The sequence below is a fragment of the Cynocephalus volans genome, chromosome 16 (assembly GCF_027409185.1).
Source record: "Cynocephalus volans isolate mCynVol1 chromosome 16, mCynVol1.pri, whole genome shotgun sequence".
Taxonomy (NCBI): domain Eukaryota; kingdom Metazoa; phylum Chordata; class Mammalia; order Dermoptera; family Cynocephalidae; genus Cynocephalus; species Cynocephalus volans.
In genome coordinates this window covers 15,772,031-15,797,777 of record NC_084475.1, presented here as the reverse complement: position 1 = coordinate 15,797,777, position 25,747 = coordinate 15,772,031, and the positions used below count along the sequence as shown (strand labels likewise).

General features: G+C 43.9%; 2 protein-coding genes across 2 annotated transcripts; one reads left to right on the top strand and one right to left on the bottom strand.

Annotated features, from left to right (window-relative positions):
* Positions 1–657: 657 nt before the first annotated feature.
* Positions 658–15,819, bottom strand: KCTD2 (potassium channel tetramerization domain containing 2). The gene is made up of 6 exons (XM_063081096.1): positions 15,370–15,819; positions 13,594–13,702; positions 11,443–11,534; positions 6,983–7,078; positions 4,756–4,881; positions 658–3,752 (listed from the first exon to the last, which is right to left on the bottom strand). Exons 1-6 carry the CDS (start codon positions 15,712–15,714, stop codon positions 3,723–3,725), a joined length of 798 nt encoding a protein of 265 aa, XP_062937166.1. The 5' UTR covers positions 15,715–15,819; the 3' UTR covers positions 658–3,722.
* Positions 15,820–15,939: 120 nt separating this feature from the next.
* ATP5PD (ATP synthase peripheral stalk subunit d) lies at positions 15,940–20,818 on the top strand. The gene is made up of 6 exons (XM_063081218.1): positions 15,940–16,035; positions 17,728–17,858; positions 18,136–18,232; positions 19,427–19,498; positions 20,408–20,470; positions 20,619–20,818. Exons 2-6 carry the CDS (start codon positions 17,737–17,739, stop codon positions 20,754–20,756), a joined length of 492 nt encoding a protein of 163 aa, XP_062937288.1. The 5' UTR covers positions 15,940–16,035; positions 17,728–17,736; the 3' UTR covers positions 20,757–20,818.
* Positions 20,819–25,747: the final 4,929 nt, after the last annotated feature.

Here is a 25,747-nt window from a genome sequence, read left to right as displayed (position 1 = left end):
GACCCTGATACACCTGCATACCCTGTTCACTAATCTTGGATGGGGCTGGCCATTTTGCTCAGTTGGTTAGAGCGTGTGTTATAATACCAAGGTCAAGGGTTCGGATCCCTGTACCAGCCAGGCACCAAAAAAACCTCATCATCATGTTGGTATAAGTACCATCCAGGAAGGGACAATCTAACACCTTTGGAGAATCCCACCCCCTGCCTTATGCTTAAGTGATGAATACTTATTTGTTGGTTACTTGTCACCAAACATTTCTTACCCATCCTCTTCCTTGCAGAGAAAATGGGCACCTAGTCACATATTCTCTTCTGTTAAGGTTCCCCCCCACCCCGAAAGCCATGTCACGCTCTTCCCTTGTCTCCTTCCAGCTCTTGGTGGCAGCCCATCTGTCCTCACCTTCTGTTTCACAGCACTCTCTGGGGCTTTTCAGATTCAGCAAAATGAAAGGGAGGAGGAGGGAGAAGGCCCAACACCCGCTCAGGCAGTTTCAGCAGCAGGAGAACTGAGGCTTTTGTAAGATGCTCTGCTAGGAAAGGTGCAATGCCCCATCTCCCGAATCTGGCTGGAGGATCACCAGCAGTAAGTGACCGTGGGAACCAGTAAGGGAGCTCGCAGGGATGGAAAACATCCACCAGTCTCATGAGTCAGAAATTTGTTTCGTATCTTTATTGACAAAAATGTCACAGCATCTGACTCTATTCAAACACACAAATGGTAACAAAGGGCACCCATGAGTGACAGGCATGGTCCCTAAGGTCTGCATGGAGGCCATGCTGGAGGGTGTGGGTGTCCCTCAGCATCTCTATGGCTTCCTCCCTGCACCTCACTGACACCCCTGGGAGCAGTGACGACTGAGCGGAAACGAAGTCACGTAGGAGGAGGCTGGGCCCCCCCTCATTGTCAAGGAAAAAGCCCAGATTCTTAGAAGACAGAAGTGGTGCTGCTTCGTCATCACTCAGGGGTGCTCCCGGGGCGGGCCACTTAGCTCTCTTGGTTAGAGCAGCGGTGCTGACACCAAGGTCACAGGTTTGGATCCCCATATCGACTAGCCGCCAAAAAGACAAAAGAAAAAGGCAGAAAGACACTCCCCAATTGGCAGTATTGGGTGGTGGAGAGTGTGGGTCACTGGTCATGTGACACCCCCAAACCGATAGGCAGACCCCTCTCTGAAGTGACCAGACTCTCCTGGGGGGAAGAAGGCTTTTAAGCAAGAACACAAACTGGGTTCACAAAGGGTTTGGGTAAAACACTTGCCCAGAAATCTTAAGGAGTCATCCTCAGATTCCTGGAGCCCCGGAACAATTAAATTGTCACTGGGTTGCAGCAAGGAGGGAAACTTGGTGAACACCAGCCCTCTAAGAGACCAGAAATATTATTTATGTCTGTTCCCCAGAGCACTTGGCTTGGGGCTCAATGGCAGTCTTTTTACAGGATCAACTGTGGGACCCTGAAGATAAATGTAGGTAACAGTGCACCCATGAGGTACTTGTCCAGTGTCCACCCTCCAGCTCTTCTTGCTCCTTCCTGCTGAATGTGGTGACAGAGCTGGGGTTAGGACCAGAGGCATCTGCCTTGGCCCCCCAGCCCTGGCCGGTGCTGACTCTCAGGAATGCCCTAGGAAAGCAGAGGGATGAGGGGCCAAAACAAATATGACTGGGCACAAGGCCCCAAATTAAGCTGCTTTTCCTCCTAGTCAGGCTGATGTTACTTATTTGAACTGGCCTAAGAGCACCTCTTCCAAAGTACTCTGTCCTACTCTAGTCGGAGCAGCTCTTCCTGCTATCTCTACTTTTCCTTGACTACACCCAAATCTTTTTTTTTCCTGAAAGATATGACAGAATGAATGCCTGTGACCCTTTTGAAGGGGTGACTGCTTTCACTGTAGGTAGAAGCTCATCTAACATTGACAGCTGTAAGAGTACTGGGCACAGGCCAGACTTTTGAGGTGCCACGTGTATACTTACATTGCTGTGTAGACATATATGTATCAGCAGAAACCCTGTATGCACATTTCTATTCTACTCTACAGATACAGAGAAATAAAGAAAAAAGTGAGAATCCTGGAGAACAGCCATCCTGGGCACGGTCAGGTCACAAGCTCAAAAGACATTTGGCACAGTCTACAGTCATTTCCAGAAATTACTACCCTAGACCCACCTAGGAAGCAGTTTAGCTGTGGGGCATAGACAACCTCGGCTCTGGAGGTCCCGGGGGTGCCTGGCTAAGGCCCCTGTCCCTTCTCCGTACCATTTGCCACACTATTAAAAGTTGTCTAGGGAAAAATAGGGATTCTCTGGCCCCTCTGCATTCCGTGACTGCGCAACGACTCAGAGGCTCAGAGGGAAAGTGCACACACAGGCTCTGAGGCCATGGCCCAGAGGAGGGCTCTGCCACAGCCTATCAAACAGGCATTTGAACCTCGCAACATGGCACTCATGGAAAGAAGGTGAGGGGGGACGTCAGAGACACAGGGGGTCCTGACTGCCCAGCATACGCACACATGCTAGTGGGGATGGTGTGGAGTCACAGACGCCGCAGGGCGGCAGGTGTGCCAAGCTGAGAAACCAAGAAGAGACACGAACATTGCACACTCAGTCAAGGCATTTCCAAAAGACAATCACAGAAATAACAACTCTTTTAGATACAACACATAACACGTTTGGCAACTTTCAAAGAAACAGCCTTCCCCACCCCAAACCAGAGGGTCTTCAAATCCCTTTATCTTTGGTCCAGTTTAGAAAGCCAGGGAAGGAAGAGAGAGTTAATGGGGGGTAAGAAATGGCTGCAGGGCTGGCCAGTTACCTTGCTCAGCAGAGCATGGTACTGATAACCCCAAGGTCAAGGGTTCAGATCCCCTTACTGGCCAGATGCAAAAAAAAAAAGAAAGGAAAAGACTGCAGAAGCAGTTATCTCAACGACCTAAAGCTCCCCCTTTGTCCGTCTGTCTGTTTCAGCTCTGCCTGCCTTGAGCCTCCTCTCGGGGAGAAAGCCAGCTCTCAGGAGGGTCCTGGCTGCTGGAGACAACTGAGGCAAAGCTGCACGTGGTAGCAGCTGAGTGCCCCGAATCAGGAGCAGTGATCTCCACCCTCCAACCACAATGAAGGATACCGCGTCCTCCCTTTCTTCAAAGAGGCTCTGTTCATAGAGATATAGGGTGCTCTGGCAATTCTGTCCTTCATCCAAAACCTCAACTGGACAAGCTGAAGCTAGAACTGTCTGCCTCTGCTGCATGATTTTGAGGGTGCACAGAGGAGGGAAAGTGTTCCAAAGCTGCTGCTAACATCCATCGTGGCACACTAGGGGTGAAACCATGGCCCAGCTTGGGGACAATCCTCTTTCCTTTGCTCCAGCTTGCTTGATGTACAGACCATTTCCAAGGAGCTAGGCCTTCCTCCCTCTTCCCCAGATCCCCAAAAGGCTCCGTTGGGAACCCAGCCCAGCTGCTGTTGTAAAGATCTGTTGTAACACTGGCTAAGAAAACAAAAGCAGGTTTCTGAAAAGGTAATTCTGCAGCCAGAAGCTGCCTCTGTCTTTGGAGTCCTGTGGGTGGGGTGGGGGTTCCTTTGGTTTTGACCAGAACACCTCTCCACTGGGGGCCAAGCTCAGCTTTGCTTTGCAGTAGCTCGGTTCCTGTACAGGAGCAAGACTTAACTTCACAGAGGCGCTCTGCTGGGCTGCTCTCAACGTTCACAACTCTGGAGTTTCAGATTCTTGGTTTACATCCGAGATCCTCTCTCCTGAAGAATCTGAAAGTGGAAGATGGGGGAGAAGCCTGAGGCTGCTAAGCAGACTGCTGAGGGGAAAGAGACCACAGCTGCTCTCCACTGGCCCCCAGGGAGCAGCACAACAATCCTCATCCTAGCAAGGCCGGCAGGCGTGGAGCCTCAGCCTCACCTGAAGCACTTTGTTTGCAAAAGCCCTTCTGGTTGAACACAGTGGGGCCTCAAGTTTACGTGCTGTGGGACCAAAGTTTTCCCTTGCTAAAGGAAGCGGATTAAGTTTACTGCATACTAGTGATTTAGAAGTGTGTGAGCAGGGCTGGCCAGTTAGCTCAGTTTGTTAGAACACAGTGTTAAAACACCAAGGTCAAGGGTTCAGATCCCTGGCCAACCGTCAAAAAAAAAAAAAAAAGAGAAGAGCATGTGTGCGTGTGTGTCAGGGGGCAACAGTGGAGGAAAAAGAGAATAACAGCATGAAACAATTTTCCAGGAACTTATGGGGGGAAAAATCACAAAGATAAGAAAATTCTGTTTCTCTTGAGGCAGTGAAAAAAGAACAAAGAATAAAGGCAAAATACTGTCTAATTCTGAGTTCAGAATTCTCACCTTGTAATCAGGGGCAATAAGCTTTTCTTTTTCATGGATTTGAGAGAAGTTGGAGAAAGTCTACCCTTTTTAGGTTCACATCTACTAACTAAAAACCCCTGTCACCACCCATGAATCCTGATTTAAATTACAACAATCAAGAAACCAAAATGAAGAGGAAATGCAAAATTGGCTTTGGAAGGAGAGAAAAGAAGGGGATGGCCAGTTAGCTCACTCGGGAGAGCGTGGTGCTGGTAACACCAAGGACATGGGTTTGGATCCTTGGACCGGCCAGCTGCCAAAAAACAAACTAGACAAAGCCAAAAAAAAAAAAAAAAAAAAAACAGAGGAGAGGGAAGAAACAAGGAGCTACAGTTCAGAGAAAGCCCACAGAGGGGCTTGGAACAAATGAGCCAGAGACATACTCTGTGAAGCGATGTCTTACCTTCGCCTTTTCACTCGGCTCTATGACAATGCCATTGGTAGAATTATTTAGTTCTCTGGAGACAACACAGAGGAATTCTGCCTGATCCTCATTTCCATAGTTATAGGAAGATCCGATGCTGATTAGCTGGTAAAACAAGAATATGGTGAACATACAAACAATGATCTTAAAATACTAACGTGCTACATGAATCACATGCTCCTCCTGACCGAATTTTGCAGTTTTACTTCTCAAAGGATGAAGGATTCTCTGGGACTATCAAGGCCCCAGGAGATAAGTGGATCTCAGTTTTTCATCAGGGCATCACCAAAGAGGCTTCCCCAAGAAGGAAAGCATGAGCTCTACCACTGCCTCCCCACCCAAGCACCGGAAATCACCCCAGATGCAGCAGCAGGATTAACATGATCACTCTGCCTCTCTCAAACACTGAGGTGAAATAGAATGTTTCCACAAATGAAAATGGACACTTGCTTCAGCCAAAACACAGAGCTGGCTTATCTTTAAGCAGAAATCTTAGATGGGAGACGGGCACTCAGAAGGATCTGGAAAGCACCAAGTGAATTCCTGAATATCAACCAAAAGCTGCTGGTATGTTTCACCCTTTTGGAGAACTCAACTCAGCATTTAATTCTAAATAGGAAGTACATGTGCAGAGAGAAAAGCTGAGCCATCCTGGCAAGCATGCAAGGCCTCATGTCAGGAGACCAAGACTGACATGCGGATGGCTGAGCTGGGCCGCCCCAGCTGCCCTGTGCCGAACTTCCTTATCCAGTAACGGGGGCAAGGAGAGCATGCATCATCCTCCCATGGGACAGTAACAAGATGGGAAAAGGAACTTAAGAAATTATTCATTAGTATAAAAAAAAAAATACTTTAACATCCTTTGCTTAAGACTTTGTATCAGGGCTGGCCGGGAGGCTCAGCTGGTTAGAGTATAGTGTTATAACATCACGGTCAAGGGTTCAGATCCCCACACCGGCCAGCCGCAAAAGAAAAAAAAAAAAAAAAAAAGACTCTGTATCAGGGAAAATATTCCTAGAGTTGAGGACAATTAACTCTCAGCAATATTTTGCAGCCAACACCTGAACAAGAACTAGGCCGACCAACACAGGGGGAACTGATTCTGTAGTGGGAGATAAGGGTGAGGGATGATCCTGAGTCGGCTCTGCAGACAGACAGCTCTGCATCTGATCTATAACATAATACTGTTAACACAAACTATAACTTTTATTTTAGGGTAAGCTTATGGTGACAGTTCAGTTGGCCTCTTAAACTCTATATAAAAACAGACATTTCGGGCCGGCCCGTGGCTCACTCGGGAGAGTGTGGTGCTGATAACACCAAGGCCCTGGGTTCGGATCCCATATACGGATGGCCGGTTCGCTCACTGGCTGAGTGTGGTGCTGACAACACCAAGTCAAGGGTTAAGATCCCCTTACCGGTCATCTTTTAAAAAATAAATAAATAAATAAATAAAATAAAAACAGGCATTTCTATAAGATTTATCTTAGAAAAAGAAAAAAAAAATAGGCATGAGCCATAGAAAATCATATCTATTCTATTTACTCTCAGCCTTCCTGTGTTTTGAGCGCAAGGGAAGAATCGAACAATTCTGCCATCTAATGGAAGAGGACAGTAGAACTCTGACTCTCGGCAGCTTTGTGTTACCATCTCTGTCATAAACACAAAGCTGAAAGAACCAAAGCAGAGAGAAGGATGACAAACAGCCATGCCACACGTCTCACGCCTGGTCGTTTCATGGTGTGCCCTTCACCGAGCTTTTTATGAGGGACTAGATATATTCAGAACTATCAGGTTCTGACCCTGGAGAAGGAAAGGAAGGCTTGTTGTTGAATTGACTTCTTTAGGGACTCATTATAGAAAGTGTCAACAGAGCAATTTTGAAAGGAATCCGTCTGAGGGAAGAAAAAACCAAAGGGAGGCACTTTCAAGCCTAAACAAGCTTGCTGGCTCCCTCTGGGCACGGCGAGCTGAAACTGGACATGAAGGCGGCAGACAGGGTACTCTTCCCACCCCTCCCCAGCTCACTGTGTACTACTGAGCGAATAATGCACACTGAGCGGCTCTTTTCCCACATTCTGGAACAGGATTATACCTGGCCCTACCGATCTCCCAGGGTCATTAACTGGCTACAGATAGTGACTGTCTGAAGACGTGTGGACCCCTAGGCTGAGACACCAGGGTGGCTACTCTTTTAGAAATATACCTGTTCAAATTTCCAGCCATCAGACATAGTGGAGACCATCTGGGTGAGCTCTTCCTCCTGGCACTGCAGGACTCTGTACACGTGCTTCACAGGGCCCTGCAACGACCAAGCACAGGCTGTGAAGAGGGGCACCAAGGACACAGCAGGCTGCAGCTGTGCTGGAGGCTCTTCCCATGAATAAACACCCAAAAGGAGTCTGCTTGGACGCTTCCTCCTGGCAGCCACCCACTATACCCTTTTACACATAGTGCTGTGGTTTTTCAATAAAAACTTATCCAAGGAAAGAAAAAAAAAAAAAAAAAGGGTCCAAGAACATGCATCAGTGGGTAAAATAATTCTGACCTTCAGAGGATGAATTACGTGGGCAACCCTGCTGACAAACTTAGACTCCATCATTTCCCCAAGTAGAAAACAGAGTAAAATTACTTTGCACCAGAAAGTCACATTTTTTTCTGAAGTTGTTTATAACTGACACACATGCTGAAAATGTACACCATATTTTGGTTTATTCAGAGTGAATCATATAAGTGATGACAGGATTAATATATTAATATATTAAATAGGAATCCCATAATGTACAAATGTTTAAGCTATGTTTACCCTCCGCTAATGCTGCATGAAAGTGTTTCAGTGTTATACAGTAACATTCCTATTACAGAAGTGTGGTATGATAAAAAAATAAATATTTGGTTTTTGTTCACATTCCTGGCACAGAGACCCCAAAACCCTTGGAATTTCCTGAGTAATAAGACTGTCTTTTGTATGCTAATGAGGTGACTCTAGGGGTGGGGAGAGTTGCTAGATAGTTTCAGGATGGGAACTGGTTGCCACAAAGACCAAACTGATGAGGAGAGGGTTAGAACTTTTGGCCCCAACCCTGATCACCTTGACCTACAGGCAGCGGAGAGGGTCTGGACATTGAGTACAAAAACCAATGGCCAGTGATTTAATATGTCATGCCTGTGTAAGGAGACCTCCATAAGATGCCCTAAAGAACAGGGTTCATTCAGAGAGCTTCTGAATTGGTGAACACATTCACATGCTCGGAGGGTGGGGCACCCCAACTTCATGGAGACAGAGGCTCCTGCACTTGAGGAGCCGTTCGGACCTCAACCTAAGTATCTAACCATCTGACTGCTCATTTATAATAAACTGAAATAGTAAGTATAGCATTTTCCTAAGTTCTATAAGTTGTTCTAACAAATTATCAAACTTTCAGGCACAGGGTCGTGGGAACCCCTGAACTGGTAGCCAAGTCAGACAGAAGTGTAGGTAGCCTGGTGACTAGGGACTTGCAACTGGCATCTGAAGTCAGGGTAGTCTGTGGCAGCAAACCCTTAATCCTGAGGAGTTTGACACTAACTTTAGGTAGTGTCAGAACTGAATTGCATGCAGGACACCAAGAATCAGAGAATCAGAGAGAAATCATCTGCTGGCCAGACTCAGCTATCTAGCAGATAAGTGAGAACCAGAAGCCAAAAGATTGAGCAATAGCAATGGGTGCCCCTCCACTCTATCCTCAGGACAACACTGCTCACACGTGCAGTTTGGCCTGCTGGGGACTAGAAGCTAAAGTTACGTGGAGGCAAAGGGAGGCGCACCAACCAGATGGCAGTCACTGCTCACGGAAGGACAATTAGGACATGAGGACTCAAAAGCGTTTGGCCATCTGGGACATTCAGTATTGGATCTGAGAGCCACACATCCACCACCCATGGCGGAGGGCAGGAGGCACTGGTTACAGCACCAACAGGAACCCAGGTTCCTAACAATGATGCTCAGTCATGGAGAGGGGCTCAGTTATGTTCAATTCAATTTTAAGAAAATATGAAATATTTCCCTCAAAATGATGAAAACTTAGTTTTATTATTTTTTTGAAAGGATGAGCCAGCTTCAGTTATCTGGAAAATTAGTCTAAGAACTACTCACTATTTGGGAAATACTGGATAAACAAAAGCAGCTACTGACTGAGTGATACAAACCCAAAGGATCATATCTTTCTCTAGTAGTCACGGCTGTCCTGGAAGGCAGGTGTTAACCCCCTTCTACTTGTGTGGACATCCATGTTCACATGTAACTTGCCCGAGCTGTGCAGCTATTAGGTGGGCTGGAGCTGGGATTTGAGCCCAGGACTGCCTGACAACACTGTTATTTTTCCCTTACAGGCTTTCTCCTTCTAAAAGAGGTATAACCATCACTAACCAAGGCACTAAGATTGAAAAAATTTCCTCCCATATAAGATACAGGACAAAATTTGCTGATGATCATAGGCCTAAAAAAAGAAAATATAGGACAAATGCTCTGAAGATTTCAATTGGTTCTAAACAGAGATTTGCAAACAATCTGATGTTTTATATTACAAAATTTAGAGCATCACAAAAGATCTGTGACATTGGCCACATCTGTCAAAGTCCCAGTCATTTAAGATGGAATTATATTGCCTTTTTTTCTCTTCCAAAGTAAACCACTGGTGGTCTCAAATGCACCAACATCAATCGCCTACAAAAAATATTATTAGAGACAGAAAAGTAGTTAGAATGGTGGCAACCACAAAAAGAGATAAATGGTCATGAAAATAAAGGTGGGACAGTACTCATTTGAGGGACTGCAGACAAGTTAAAGGAGATATTGAATACAGCCAACTTCATCTTAAAGCCAAGTGCAAAAGAGGGTGTCCTTGAACAACATCAAATCCACTTCTCAGAGTTTCACTAAATAAAAAGGACAGATGGAAAGATCAATTAACATCAGAAAGGTCTTGACATTCCTAGAACAAAAAAGCTTCCAATTGGGTATATATCCACAAGCCTTTAGAATCTAGAGAACTAATTAACTTAATTGCTGTTATCAAACAAATCTTACAATGCTCTCTAGGAATCAACTAATGGCAAAGACCTGAGAATGTTCAGGTACCATGACTTGAATGGTTTCAAATTATATAATTCATGATACCATCAAAATTTATACTAAGCAATCAAGTTTTTTTGTAATGTGGAAAATTGAGGATAAGGCTAGATTTCCAAAATGTCTAAGCTACTAAATATTTGCAATAGTGAAAGATGCCATGTAAATATAAGAAGGCAAAAAGAATGAAGACACTAGATCACATTTCATATGGTAATCTGCAAACCAAGTACAATTTTGTCTTTGAACTTCAAGAAGGAGCCTTTCGGCTGTCGGCCAGATCTAAGAGAACTAACTGAATAAGCCCTTCTTTCTACCTTTGCAAACTGCTGGGTAAGAGTTCATTTTTTACCATTAGTGTCAGTTATTCATCCAGAGAATTCTATTTAGAGCTAGAAAACTTTGATATTTGAAGCCTAACACAGAAAGAGCAAGGCACTGTTTTTTACTTTTAAAAAGAAACTTTTTTTTTTTTGGCAGTTGGCTGGTACAGGGATTGAACCCTGGACCTTGGTGTTATCAGCACCATGCTCTAATCAGCTGAGCTAACTGGCCAGCCCCCAACTGTCTTCTAAATGGCAGGAAAATTCTATGCTGCAATTGATTAGACTTAAAGAAAGCATCCACCACCAGTATCTGATGGGATAAGAGGCAATTATGCTAAAAGACAGATGGTCACAACGGAGCCTGACTCTGCCCTGTTATTGCTACTCTGCAGTTGTGCTTTCTTAAAAGAGAGCCTAAACACATGGAAGGGAGGGTCTGTTTTTCCTGCTTGACTTCAAGCTTCTTGAGGGCAAGGACCTTCTCCTATGACTCACAGAATCCCAAGGGCCTACTGTGGCCATTCAAACACATAATGAATGACATGATGTGAAATATGCCAAGTATGCCCTATAGTCTTTCCTTCCTTCAAACCAGGCGGCAAATTCTATTTCATTTTTGTTGCTAGATCTACTGAGTTAATAAAATCAAGGGCTGCCAGTTAGCTCAGTTTGTTAGAGTGCAGTGCTGATAACATGAAGGTTTAGGGTTTGATCCCTGGATGGCCAGTCACAAGAGGGAAAAAAAAAAAAAAAGAAGAATCAAGACATTATAATAAAAAGAGAAGCTCAAGACTATTTTTTCAGAAGTGTGATTCACAAGCAGCTTCTAAAATCTACTCCAGGAGACTGGTTTCCAGTGGCTCCCCGGAGCTGGATGTGACGTGATCCCAAGTTACAGAGAGTGGCCAACAGGTGGAAGTAAGACCTTGTCTTTATGTCGAAGGAGACAGATATATATACTTTGCCAGAAAGATCAGGTTTGGGACCTACAGTGCCCTGGGCTCCCCCCACTGCCACATGGTAAGCAGACACAATCTCCCCTTTCTTTTAAAGAGACATGGGGCTCTTCTCTATTCTTTGTTATTTCTTCTCTATTTCTTGGCTCTGAACAATTCTGGCTGAGTATATGCCATCTATGCAGCAGACAGACAGTGTTCAAATCACACCCAGACACACAGACAGAGAGAGCCACTTGTGACATTTTCCCCTTAAAAGTTCAAAACATCTTACTTGTGAAGTTCTGTTCTCATTGTCCCGTATCCTTTCCTTAACCAGTCGCACAAGAGATGCAATGTTGTAAAACTCCGCTTCTTCTAGTACACCTAGAACAAGGACCAAATTGTAGTCAGAGACATGTGTGAGTTCACCAGAAAAACATCAAGAAGAGGCTAGAGTTTATGTGCTTGCTAAAAATGTCATTTTCCAAATGCAAATCTAGCCTCTCTCCTTCAGCTTAGGAAATATCTCTTTGCTGTTTAGGGCACACCCATGACCTTACCCTGGCAAAAGTGAGTCAAGCACCAGAGCCTGCTCTACTCACTGTTTTACCCCTACTGTTTCCTACCTCGCACCTGACCCAACCCTCCAGGCAACTGCCCTGCAGGACGCCTTTCCCATATGTCACTTAGTTCCTGGAACTAGTTACGTTGGACACCTCCTGAGCTTGCAAGTTTTATCCAGTTTGCTCTAAAAAGGACTGGGGAATTTAGGGGTGGAGGTGTGTATATAAATGTATGTGGATCAAATTTAATAGGATGTTAATTATTTGAACAACATAAAAGGCAATCATTGAAAGACTCCCATACTAAACGAAATCAAAGGCTTTAGATGAGATGGCCACTGGATGTGTGATCCTGTACCAGGAAAAAATTTGCTATATAGGTCATTATCAGGACAATTGGCAAAATTGGAATATAAGCAGTAGATAAAAGTATTTATCAATATTAAATTTCCTGAGTTTGGTAAGTGCATGTCTGTGGTTATGTAAGAGAATATTTTTGCTCTTAGGAAATACACACTGAAATATTAAGCAGTCAAGTCTGCAATCTATTCTCATATAGTTCAGAAAAAAACTGGTGGGGGGGAGGAAAGGGTGAGAGGGGAGGAGAGAATGAATGATAACATAAATATGAAAAAAATGTTAAAAATTGATGAATCTAGATAAAGGGAGTCCTTTATACTGTTCTTGCTCTTTTCTCTAAGTTTGAATTTTTTTTTTTTAAAACATGACCAGTAGTTGGTTAGAACATGGTGTTATAACACCAAGGTCAAGAGTTCAGATCCCCGTACTGGCCAGCCACCAAAAAAATAAAACCAAACCAAACCAAAAAAAAAAAAAAAAAAAGATGACCAGTAAGGGGATCTTTACCCTTGACTTGGTGTTGTCAGCACCACGCTCTCCCAAGTGAGCCACAGGCCAGCCCTAAGTTTGAAATTATTAAATTTGAAATTATTTCAAAACAAAAAGGTTTTTTATTAAAGGCATTATAAAAGATAGTTAAGATTCCACTTTTCAAGAAACAAGATTACCCATGAGTTGGTAATTGTTGAAGTTGGATGGTGGGTGCATGGAATTTATTGTATTATTTCCATTACTTTTGTATGTGTTTGAAATTTTTTTTTAAAGGGCTTTAAAAAAGAAAGAGAGCAATTCCTCTTTTTACTGGCTGAAACAGTTGTTCTGCAGTTACTTCATTAACTGGCACAGCCATTACATGCTTTCTTACTCAGAGCCAAGCTCCCAGACAACGGTGCCCTGGATTTAGGGGCAGTCCCCCATCTTCAAATGAATGCCTTCGGTGAGACCAAGACTTTTAGAAAGATGTCTAGACCCACTTACAGTCCAAATGCCCTACAAACCAAAAAGAGGAGGCAACCAATGATACACCTGACAATGAACTGGAGAATGAATTAGGTCAGCCGCAAAAATTTACAGGGAAGCATGAGACCAGCATCTTAAAAGAAATGAGGCCAAGCCTTTATTATCTTTTTACAGCTGCAAATTCAAACTAAAATTGAAAATATAAATAACAATGTGAGATGTGTTGCTTCAGGCTATGGACATTCACTGCTAGCACATAAATAAATATAAAAAAGGATTATGACAATTCTGGAGGTTTGGAAAAAACTGAAGTTATCTGCAAAGCTGAGCTCCTATCTGCCTTCTTACTAAGGAAGCTGACCCAGAGCCCAAGGGGGTGTCCTTAAACAAGATGTCTTCAGACAAGACTAAGTAACTGGAGGATTCCTGCTCACTTTTGTAAACATTACTATACCTGCATAGGAACTCGATGAAAATCTCAAACAAAATTCAAACCTGTGAAATAGCTTTAAAGATTATCCATGAATTTTGAAAATGCCCAATGCAAACATTGCTCTTACCTTCTTCTGCCAACTCCTTAGTAATGATGAGTTTCCCGTGGCGGAGGTAGTTTAGGATAGGACCAAAGTAGGTAGGGTCCCTGTCAATCAGATAGGCCCCTGTCTCATCCTGCCAACCAAACACAAGGGTATTATTGTGGAGCTTTCAGCTTTTAGACTAAGTCAGGGCAGGGTTTCAACCTCTTTGTCAGCACCCTAAGACAACAATTCATTCCATCAGCTAAACAAATTTTAGCGAAAGGGTAAGTTTTACTAGACATTTGCTTATCACAAACTTGGCAAGAAGGCTAGCTTTTTGTGTCTTGTACTCTAAGATCATTTCAGGTAGGGTGTTACAGATGTACAGTCATACTCAGCAACTAGGCGTTTACTTATTGGCTGGAACTTCTAAAATCTTTGCTTGGACAACAATTACCAACATTCTTCCATGAGATATTTGTCATTAAGAAAGGGAGAAAATGCCATAACTGTGTGATTTAAATCTTTGCTTGAGATGGACATTCTGACTTCTCTTTTGCCCCTGAAACACATTTCTAATTCTAAGAAAACAATTGTTTAGTTGGCGATGCTCCTGAGCTCAAGGCCAACATCAGTAGGAGCCTGCACTGCCAGCTGTAATCTTACACACCCCAGCTCTGTGCCCAGAGAAAGCCTGGTACTGCCAGGACTTGGCTCTGAGCAGCTTTAATCCTACTCATCTTTACAGTAAAAGGAACAAGAAACTGGCTTATACTGCCACAAGGAAGATCTAGGGTAGATAAAAATAAATCCTTTGTAAGCAAATGTTTTGGAATCCCTTTACTTTAAAGTTAGGGCAGGATAGGTTTCAATCAACCTGAGATTTCTTAGAGAAAATGCAGGAGAGGAATAAATTAAATCAACTAATGTTTATGCAATTCCTACTCTGTAGCAAGGTAACCAGCTGAGTGCTATATGGGCTATAAGGTGGTGTAAGCTATGGTCGGCCTTTTTAAGCTGGGAACTGAAAGATGAACGCGTAAAGTTAAAAACAAATTCATCAACAGTTCAAACTGAAAATGGGTTAAGTGTCTTGTCACCTCTCAACCCTCTGGGTAGCAGCCATGCGTCTGCCTAACAGCATTCCACCGTCTTCATTTTCTCTGTCTTAACTGGTCAGCATAGATTTGCACAAGTAAATGGTAACCTCTTTCAAGCAGTGCATTTAATCTCAAATATGGACCTAAAACAGTGATTGTTACCAGATACAAGTTTTGGGACCAGGGCCATAGGAAAGCTGTGTGACAGAATCACAAGAAGCACTTCCTGCAGCTGTCGAAGTCATCGTCAGACCAAGGTTTTCACCCAATTTGGCAGAGGGGTCCGAGAGGAAGTCTGAGAAAGCTACAAAGATGCCTTAGCTCACCCTGACCCAATTCTGGATGCATATGGCACGGGCGGTGAGGGGCTGAAGAGGCGCCAGGGAAAAACTCGTGCAGATCTGAGAGGTTGTGATGAGAGGGGCAAGAATATAAAGGGGGGTGCAGAGTGGGTCCTCGTGGGTGCGGGTGGGTACAGTGTGGGAAGGAGTGGCTGAGGACGAAGGGCGGGGTCAGAGAGAAAACCAGGGTGCGCCCGAGAACGGGGAAGAATCGGGAGGGGGTCCTTTTGAGGCCCCAGGGCTATCCTGGGAAGTGGTGGTCGGGGAGGGGGGTTAGAGGCATGCCTGTGAGGAGCGTGTCCCAGGACTCTGGGGACGAGCCTCGGAGGAACGAGGGGGTCCGAAGGCCCGGGGGCGCGCCCGAGGGCGGGGCGCACCTTGTCCGAGTCCAGCTCCGGGTCCTCCTGGCAGCAGAGGCGGCAGAGGAAAGACTTGGGCTCCCGACCTAGGGTCTGTCTGGTGGTCACGAAGTAGGTGCCGCCCACATTCAGCCGGACCCAGCGGGCTGCGCCGCCGCCCCCTGCCCGCTCGGGCGGTCCGGGACCCGGCTCCGGCGGCTGCGCGACGGAGGCGGGCGGGCGGCCGTGCCCGCGGGGCGTGGGGCCAGCGGGGCGAGGGCTGGGGGGCCCGCGGCCCGGCCCGGCTCCCTCACCCACCCCACTCCCGCCTCCCCCTCCCCCTCCCAGCCCCGCCATCGCCGGGTCCAGCTGCAGCTCCGCCATCTTGGGCCGCCGCCGCCGCTGCCCGCGCGCAGCCGGGCCGGCCCATTTCTCGGCAGGGAGAGCCGGGCCGGCCCATCGGCGGGGGTGGGGCAGGGGGAGAGGGACGGGAGCGCCCCCAACCAGCGCCCGGGGACCCGTGCGGTGGAGTCGATGTGCCCTCCTCCAGGGGCGAGACTTCCGTAACCAGCCCCAGTTTCTATTGGCTGATCTGCGAAGCAAGGTCCGCCCCTTCGGCTTTGGGATTGGCCGAGGAGGCGCCTTCCGGCGACCCACTTCCGTCACGGGCTGCTCCTGGCCTGTACACCGCCGGGGTCGGTGAAGGTGAGTGGGTTTCGGGGCGTTGGATGCAGTCCCCGGCGGGTTTCTCTGCTGTGCCGCCTCCAAAGCTCTCGCCCACCTTTGTCGCAGGCCCGCCGACGACGCCGGGCCCTTGGGTCGCCGGCTGACAGAGTGCCCCGGGTGTAGTTGCTGCGCTTTGCTCCGCGCTGCCTTCCTCGCCCTTCTCTGGCGCGCGAGGTCGCGGGGGCCCGGCTGTGACCCGCCGCCGCTGATTTAGGCGCTGCCGCAAACTGTCCGGTTCAGTCCGCTCCCAGTTCAGTGATCCGGTTTGGGGGCTGGGCAAACGTTCCACAGACATGGTGGTAACGTGCTGAGGGTCACTCATCAGGCCGGAGGCTTCCAGGGTTCGAGTGTGTGGAGCGTTCGGAGCTTCTCAGGTGCAGGGTTCATTTACCGACTCAGCAGATATTCATTGAGCACCTTCTATGCACATGACCTTTTCTAGGCGCTGGTGATTAAGCAATAAATAAAAGGAAAAAAATCTATTTTTTTACCTTCCACTGGGGCTTGGGAAAATCTCTGCTTACAGACGCTTTCTTCTCTGGCCTCTTTAAAAGTCACCTGCCAACTGCCTTAACCTCTTCACTCCAGGAGATATAATTTAACTTGAGGAGGAGAGAAAGGGAGGGACAGATGTTTGACAGTTTGCTTTTTAAAATCCTGAGATTTCTTCCATTTCCTTTGTAATCCACTCTACAGCTTGTAAAGACCTTTGATTTTGCAGTATTATCCTATTATGTGACGTTGATTTTAGTATTTTAAGTTGACTATTTTCCCATATTCTGTCTTGGTTTCAAAAAGAAATGGCTGTAATTACTTTCTGTCTTCTCTCACATTCACATACACGAATGTATTGACAACCTCTTAAAATGCAGGGCATGTGCTACTGCTGCAGGGGATAATCAGACATGTAGAAGGTGCAGGTGTACTACCAACCTAGTAGGGAGTGGATAGAGAGCCCCTTAAGTTTGTGTAAGACTGTAGTAAGTTGATGTGCACAATTTCATTTGATACTTTTAACAGACTTTTGAGGTAAGCAGTGCTGATATCCCCGTTTTACAAAGAAGGAAATTTTAGCCCAGATTTTGCTCTATGTAAGCCTTTTTGAAACTTAGGTGTGTGTCTGGTTCTGTGTACTGGAGAATCAGTGAGTGAAAAACAATCTGGGTGGAAATGTATTTAAATTATTAACTTTAATGCAATGCATAAATGTTATTTTAGCAGTATTTCCAAAAGCACATGGAGAGCAAAAAGTAGAGAGCTGGCCTTTTAAGGATGGGGGGGGGGTTGGGGGATGGAGGAAGGACATTCTAGTGGGAAAGAATATATGCCAGGTTGCACACCTTGAATTTGAAAAGCTAAACTGTCCTCCTTTCCTGATTTCTGTAGTTAATAAATACTCCTACCAAGCACTCAGAGGATGCTGATCTGTTTCTTAAAGACTTGTGTGTTTCTGGGCCGACCCCGTGGCGCATTCGGGAGAGTGCCGCACTGGGAGTGCAGCAGTGCTCCCGCCGCGGGTGGCCGGTGCGCTCACTGGCTGAGCGCAGTATGGCCGGTCACAAAAAGACAAAAAAAAAAAAAAAAAAAAAGACTTGTGTATTTCTAAGATGGACTTCTTTAGAGAATTTTCTCCAAGAGCCCTGTTTTGAGCTGATCTATTTTATTTTCCAGGATCCCAAGATGGCTGGGCGAAAAGTTGCTCTAAAAGCCATTGACTGGGTAGCTTTTGGGGAGATCATACCCCAAAACCAAAAGGCCATCGCTAACTACCTGAAATCTTATAGTGAGACCCTCAGCTCCAGGTCAGTACGTTTCTGAGAGGGAGCGCCATACTTGCCACTGAATCTAGAAACAAAACTGTGTTTTGGAATGACATATGAATTTCTGATGCTCTCTGACAAAGAATAAAGAAATCCATGTATTTTCCAAATAAAAGTATTTTCTTGCATTTTCATGATGACCCTGCAAGAGAAAAATGTGATAACACTCCAGGCCATAGGAATAAGGTACAGGGAAATTACTGTGTAACTATTCTATTGCTCTTGGAACTATCCTAACTTTGCTTTTCCATGTGAACAGGTTGGCTGCTCTACCTGAGAAGCCACCAGCTATTGACTGGGCTTACTACAAGGCTAATGTGGCCAAGGTGGGCTTGGTGGATGACTTTGAAAAGAAGGTGAGACTTCAGACAACTAAAGCAATGATCTTGTAATGTGGCTTGTGGGTGGGGAGCAGGAAGGTAGGTAATAAGATATGCAGGATAACAGCTAGGGAGAATGGTGATGTTAACACTCAGATCCCAAAGGAAGCTTAGGAAAGATGGCTGCTGCCAAAGGCCTTGCAGTGATTTAAATGGTAAATAGGTGTAGAGAATTCAGGGTCTGTTCATTCAGCAGTACAGTTTAGCCTTGGGCCGGCTGGTTTGCTCAGTTGGGAGAGTGTAGCCATATAACAATAAGCTTGTGGGTTCAGATCCCTTTACCTGCCAGCGTCTCAAAAAAAAAAAAAAAAAAAAAATTAAAACAGTACAGTATCTGGGAGCCAGAGGACTCTCAGGTTAAATGTTTGTGCCCAACCCTTCTTAAGTTCCATTTTAGCCTCTCCATTTGGGACAAACTGACATTTTTTCTACTCGTTTTCCTCCTTTCTCTGCTCTTTTTTACTGCCCCGTAACTGCTGTAATTTCTCATCCGCCTATCCTTTGATACTTACATATTAATTCTCAATATCCAGAGTTCATTTGCTTATTCATTCGAAGATGCTTATGGAGGGCCCACTTGTGTCAGGCACAGTGCTAAGTGCCGGGGCTGTAACACTAAGCAGTCTTCTAAGGAGACTATCTCCATCTCCATTTTGCAAATGTTACTCCCAATCAGCCCTCTAGAGAAATGATAATTTCTTTAGAATGTGAGGTGCTGGGCCGAGCCCGTGGCGCACTTGGTAGAGTGCTGCGCTGGGAGCGCGGCGACTCTCCCGCCGCGGGTTCGGATCCCATATAGGAATGGCCAGTGCGCTCACTGGCTGAGTGCTGGTCACGAAAAAGACCAAAAAAAAAAAAAAAAAAGAAAGTACAGAAAAAAAAAAAAAGAATGTGAGGTGCTAACAGGCCATTTTCCTGGTCAAGTCCAGCTGTCCTTTTCAGATGCAGAAACTGAAGCTCACCATAGTAAAGAATTGTCCAAGTTCCCCAGTTAGTGACAGGGCTGAGAAGACCCTTGAGCTCCTGTTCCCAGTCTAATATTGTTTCCATTACAACACTCAAGATGCATTTTGGTTTCCTCTAGGGTTGGAGAATGTGTTTTTTATGTGATCTATAAGGATTAGTGACTTCGAGCCCTTTGGAGACAACTCATTGTCCCTTTGTTTGTAGTTTAATGCCCTGAAAGTTCCCGTGCCAGAGGATAAATATACTGTCCATGTGGATGCCGAGGAAAAAGAAGATGTAAGTAGTTGAGGCTCTAATTTTTAAAAAATTCTCAATACTGAAAGCTCTGTATTTTTTAGCAGCTAGGTTAAGGGAGAGTGAGTTAAAAGTTAAGGAGTTGGCAGTAATAAAAAGTGATGAACTGTTAATAAATGCAACAACATGGGTGAATTTCAAAATAACTATGTAGAGCAAAAGAAGCCTGCAAGAAAAAAAAGCACATACCATATGATTCTGTTTTTTTAAGCCTTAGAAAATGCAACTGACCTATAGTGACAGAAGGCACATCAGTGGTTGCCTGGGGATGGGGGATAAATATATTCACTATTTTGAGTGTGGTGATGGTTTCACAGGTGGGTACATGTCAGCAAAGCTGTTAAAAACAATTAAGGAGGGCTGGCTAGTTAGCTTGATTGGTTAGAGTGTGGTGCTGATAACGCCAGAGTCCAGGGTTCGATCCCTGTACCTGCCAGCCACCCTCCAACCAAAAAGAGTTGGAATTTGGTAGAAAAATTATCCAAGCAGTATTAAAATACCTAACTATTTGCTTCAAAGCACTAGAGGCCAAACTTGGACCCAGGAGGCTCCATCAAAGATAGACCTGGCTAAGTCATCAAGTAGCTTGTCCTGACCATTCAGTGACTGACCCCTATGAAACACAGGCATTTTGTAGGTTATCTGGACAAGGAACTTACTGAAGAAGCCTGGTCCTACCACCATAAGTGGTTTTCCTGTGTGAGCTTCTTTGTGTGTATTAGGGAAAGCTGCGGTTTGCCTCCCAAAGTGAGCGCTCCCTAGCGGTCAAGGCAACCACCCCTTCTCCATAGGGCAGCGGGAAAACAAGAGCAGGCTCTGGGACTCCTCACACCTGGGGAGCCTCAGAGTCAGCACAACGTGGTTTCAAAACAATTTCTCCCTTCTTTTAAGGTGAAAAGCTGTGCTGAGTTTGTGTCCCTCTCGAAGGCCAGGATTCAGGAATATGAGAAAGAGGTAAGGGTGAGCCGTGGCCTTTGCCTGTAATATATTTTCTCTCTTTCATGGCCACATATCTTTTTACCTAGTGGCAGTAACCTGCCTTGGATTCTTATTTTGCATCTCTGTGGCCCTAGTTTACTAAACACATTTCCCCTCTTTCCAGCTGGAGAAGATGAAGAACATAATTCCGTTTGAGTTGATGACCGTTGAGGACTTGAATGAAGCCTTCCCAGAAACCAAGTTGGACAAGCAGAAGTATCCCTATTGGCCTCACCAGCCAATTGAGAATGTACAATATTGAGTCTGGGAGGAAGCTCTGGCCCTTATATTACAAACTGTGGACATTAAAAAGAAAAACAATTATATAGTTCTAGGTGTGTTGTCTTTTCTATGTTTGAGATAGTTAAACCTTTCCTCTGGAGTGGGCTTTTTTTAAAATGGAAAGGTGAGCCTAAGGGCCAGTTGTCTACCAATCAGGACATGTAGTAGCCAATTACTGAGCCCCCAGGGTGGCTGAAATTTTGACCAGTAACAGTAGGACTATCACAGTGTGTTTCACTGGGATATGGTGAAGAGGAATCATTAGCTACTGATTCCCTTGAACTTCCTCTTTGCATTCAAACTGCTGGCTCCTAGGGAGTGCTCCCTTCTGTTGTCCGTTAGTAAGTCCCGGAACAGCTCCAAAGTGCAGGTGTGACAGCAGCATCAGTAGCAGCAGGGATTTACTTTTCTGTGCTTCAGCTTCTAAGCATTAAAGTGGCCTAAAAGGAAACTTTGTCACAAAGTTATAGCTTTTTGTATTTGAATGCAGAAAATTTAACTCCATTTGTTAATTTAAAAAATTCCTACTAAACTAGGAATTTCAGAAATTCCTAGGAAATTCAGGAAATATAGGTGGTTTAAAGTGAGGTCAGCAATTGGTCCCAGTGCAGTGGTGATTACAACTAACATATCACAACCAGATATAGATTTCTGTGTTCCTTCTCCACTCCCCCTGCTTTGCTTGACTAGCCTGAAAAAAAATAGTAAAATGAGATGGGGTGAGGTGGTGGAAAGAGTTGCCCTTGATGTTGGGACTTGGAATGCCTACCACTTAATTGCTGATTTAAGGCTAATTGTTTATTGTCTTGGGACTTTAGTTTTCTCACATCAGGATTGTAGTGAAAATTAAATGAGAAAACCTGGGAAATTTCTGGATCAGAAAGGAATCAACATCAAGACATTTGACTTAACATGGCTTAAATCCTGTGGGAAAAGCCTGCATAGGAAAGGGTATCATGCACAGGCCAAAAACTTTGTGACACTTCTAACAAATACTGCAGATGGACTTTATTTTTTTTAATTAAAAAATTTTTTTTGTTTTTTTTGGCTTAAAACCACACAAATTTATTATTTATTATCTTAAAGTTCTGTAGGGTACAAATCCAACACAGGCCTCAATGGGCTAAAATCAAGGACAAAGCAGGACTATTTCTTTCTGGAGGCAATAGAGGAAAATCCATTTCCTTGCCTTGCAGATGGACTTTATGCCTTGCAGAGCAACAATGGCTGAGGACTCTCAAGAAAGCAGTGTGGCCTTAGGCAGTGTAAGCAGAGGAGACTCTGGGTGCCCCCCTAACTTGTAGGGTAGGGGCTGGGTGGAAGATTGAAGGTAGCCGAGGAGCAGGGTCTGTTCCATGTACAGTTGCTTTAGTCGTAACAATTGGGATGATCTGAGAAGCTCACTGGTAGCTGTGCCAGAGGGCCTCTAATGTATGAAACAGAAAAGCGAGTACCACACAACCCTCCCCCCAGATGGCTGAATCACTCAGCTGGCACCCAGCCATCCAGCTGAAGATCTAAGGATTCAAGCAACAGCCAAGTGAAAATGTGGAGAATTTGAGACAAATCCAATTTACTTTTGGAGCATGGTTAGAACTCATGCTGTTCATAAAGACCGGCATCCCTAGCATTTGAGGGAGCCTTTTGGGAGGTTTCCTGTAGTGAATAATAACGAACAACTGAGAACTGAGCCAAAGGCATTTGGAGCGGACTGAGGGCAGTTTCATTTTTTATTTTATACCGTCTTTGATTGTCATTTTTGCATTGCACATGCATTACTTTTACATTTAAAAAAATAAAAATCACTAGTAGGATTATGCTTTGTAAATCACTAGGGGGGAAAAAGCAAAAAAATTATAGAATTAAGAGAAAACAAAGGAAAACAGCATTAAAAAAACAGCATTATCTAGGTTAACTCAAAATCCAAGTACAGGCTGGTCTGATGGTAGTGGGTTATCAGAACTTATTAATATTAGTGGCACTAAAGTTGGTTTACAACCCCCAATGCTAAATTTGACTGGCTTAAAAAAAAAAAAAATCCAAGTACCAGCTGTCCATCCTTGGGTAGGTTGGAGGTGTTGAGGGTACCAACTCATTACTGAAAAACTGGCACCGAAGGAAAAAAGCATTTGTCCTGCCTTTAATAACACTTCAGGAAAAACAACTATCGCAAATTAATGAGGGAAAGTTCCTTACAAAGTATTAATAGGTCATAAATATGGAAAGAAAAAATTATAGGGCCGGCCCGTGGCTCACTCGGGACAGTGTGGTGCTGATAGCACCAAGGCCCTGGGTTTGGATCCTATATAGGGATGGCCAGTTAGCTCACTTGGGTGAGCATAGTGCTGACAACACCAAGTCAAGGGTTAAGATCCCCTTGCCAGTCATCTTTAAAAAAAAAAAAAAAAAAAAATTAAATTAGGAAAGTCATTATTTTGTAGTCCCCAGTGAAATAGTTTTTGTTTTTTGGCAGCTGCCCTGTACAGGTATCGAACCCTAGACCTTGGTGTTAGATCTAACCAACTGAGCTAACCAGCCATTCCAAAACTATTATACGAAAGGTCGATTGGGAACTTGACAATGGATGGATCAGACTGGTACCTCCAAAAACCATAAAGATGGGGCCAAGCAGACATTATGTGCCTTCTGATATGCTGTATTAAATACGCAGCACCATTTGAGAGCATGTTTGCTGAAAAGTTGAATCTGAATTTAAACTAACCTAGTTTAGAGGAAATACCTGAGATAGAGGAACAAGTTAAAAGACACCATGAAGAAGAGAGAAATCTAAAATGTGAGACATTCTGCAGGAAAATCAACCTTTTATTTTCCAACCTTAAGCGTGGGGAAGGTAAAGAGGAAAGATGGGCAGCATTAAGTTAAAAGAGGTTGAAGAGATCCATCTGTTTTGTTTCATGGAGACTGGGGGGAAAAGCAAAACTATAAAAGAGACTGAAGAGGCCCAACATTCTAATGCTGCCTGGGGACCTTAAGTGGGTCTTGATTTGCAACAATTAATTGTAAAAAGATGTCTTTGAGACAACCGGGGATATGTGAATATGGCCTGGGTATTAGAGCACACCAAAGAATTACTGTCAATTTTGGGAGTATAATAATAACATTACGGTTTTGTTAGGAAACGTTCATATTGACATATTTAGGGGTAAAATGATATGATATCTGGGATTTGCTTCAAAACACTTAAGAACAAAAAAAGGAATAAGTGGAACAAAATCTTGATAATTGAGTCTAGGTGATGGGTGTGGGAGGATTTGTTGACTATTCTACTTCTGTGTCTGAAAATTTTCATAACAAAAACAATTTTTAAAGGATGGACAAAAATGTGGAGTTATATCACTAGCGAAAATGACAAAAATGTGAAACGGTTCAAATATAAATTCTTAAATAATAAAGGGAACCACTCACAAGAAAGAAATGATACCGAAAAAATAGTGTTAGAATATATAAAGCCAGGGCCAGCCCGTGGCTCACTTGGGAGAGTGCGGTGCTGATAACACCAAGGCCACGGGTTCGGATCCTATATAGGGATGGCTGGTTAGCTCACTGGCTGAGCGTGGTGCTGACAACACCAAGTCAAGGGTTAAGATCCCCTTACCGGTCATCTTTGAAAAAAAAAAAAAATATATATATATATATAAAGCCAAAAAAAAAAAAAAAGTTACAAAGAAATTGCTAGAAACATAACAGTTGTAAAGATTTTAGCATACCCTTTTGTCTTTGACACGTTTGCAAAACAAATGAGACTGTCAGACTGCTATAAAAAGGCTAATTTAGTAGTTTATATACTAAACTCTATATCAGACAAACAGAATAACTATGGGAATTGATAATAATAGACTATAAAGAAGCTTCAAATTAAAAGAAAAATCTATAGGCCACATTGATCCTGCTGCAAATATTACATGAAACCAATAAGTAATAACCAAAGCACAAACAACATTAACACAAAACAATATAAAAACAGCCACTCGGAAATTGAGATTCCCTCTCCTAAATCATGGATCAGTGAGAAATCAAGTATATAATTACAGAATGCATAAAAATATGAACATTTCATATCAAAACAATAAGCAAATTAATGGCATTAAATTGTCATTAAAATAAAAACATTTTACATCTGGATTATAGAAAAATCAGAAGAAAAAAAGAATAGCCAAGAAAATACAGAAAAAATAAGCTGAAAAAAGTTTCCGCTACAGATGAAAGAGAAAAGTCCTCGCACTTTCTGTCTGTCTGATTGTGGCAGTCAAGATTGTATAGAGGCATACAGGGGGAAAACATGGAGGGAGAATTTTTGCAACTTAAGGAAACAGTGAAGAGCCTGTTTTATTCTGAAGAGGTCCCTAAACTTTGAGTTTACATGAGACACGTTGGGGCCTGGGCACTTAGTTCAGTTGGTTCGATCGCAGTGTTGGTAACATCAAGGTCAAGGGTTTGGATCCACCAGCTGCCAAAAAAAAAAAAAAAAGAAAGAAAAGAAATGTTGGGAAATGTTCCCTTATCGCCCTTACCTGGTTGATTATACCTTTAAAAGCTTAAAGGTTAAACTTAAAAGCTTAAAGGTTAAACTAATTAAAAGCAAGCCAGTGACTTGAAAAGTTGAGAGATAAATTAGTACTGTCAGACATTAAGCATCACAAAAAGCTAGAAATAACTAGATAGAAATAATTAGGTCAATGGAATAGAATGAAATGCATAGAAACATCCCAGAGCATATTAATATTTATTATACAATTCAAGTAGCATTTTGAGTCATTGGGGAAAGGCACAGGTCTAAGGGTTTAAGTATTTGTAAAACAATAAAAAACATCCTTCCTTTACACTAAAGTCAAGATAAGTTCCAGCTACACATTTAAATGTCAAAAAAAAAAAAAAAATCACAATAAACAAGAAAAATTATAAGTGAATATTTACATAATCTTTAGTTTGGAGGGTTTTCCCATAATACCA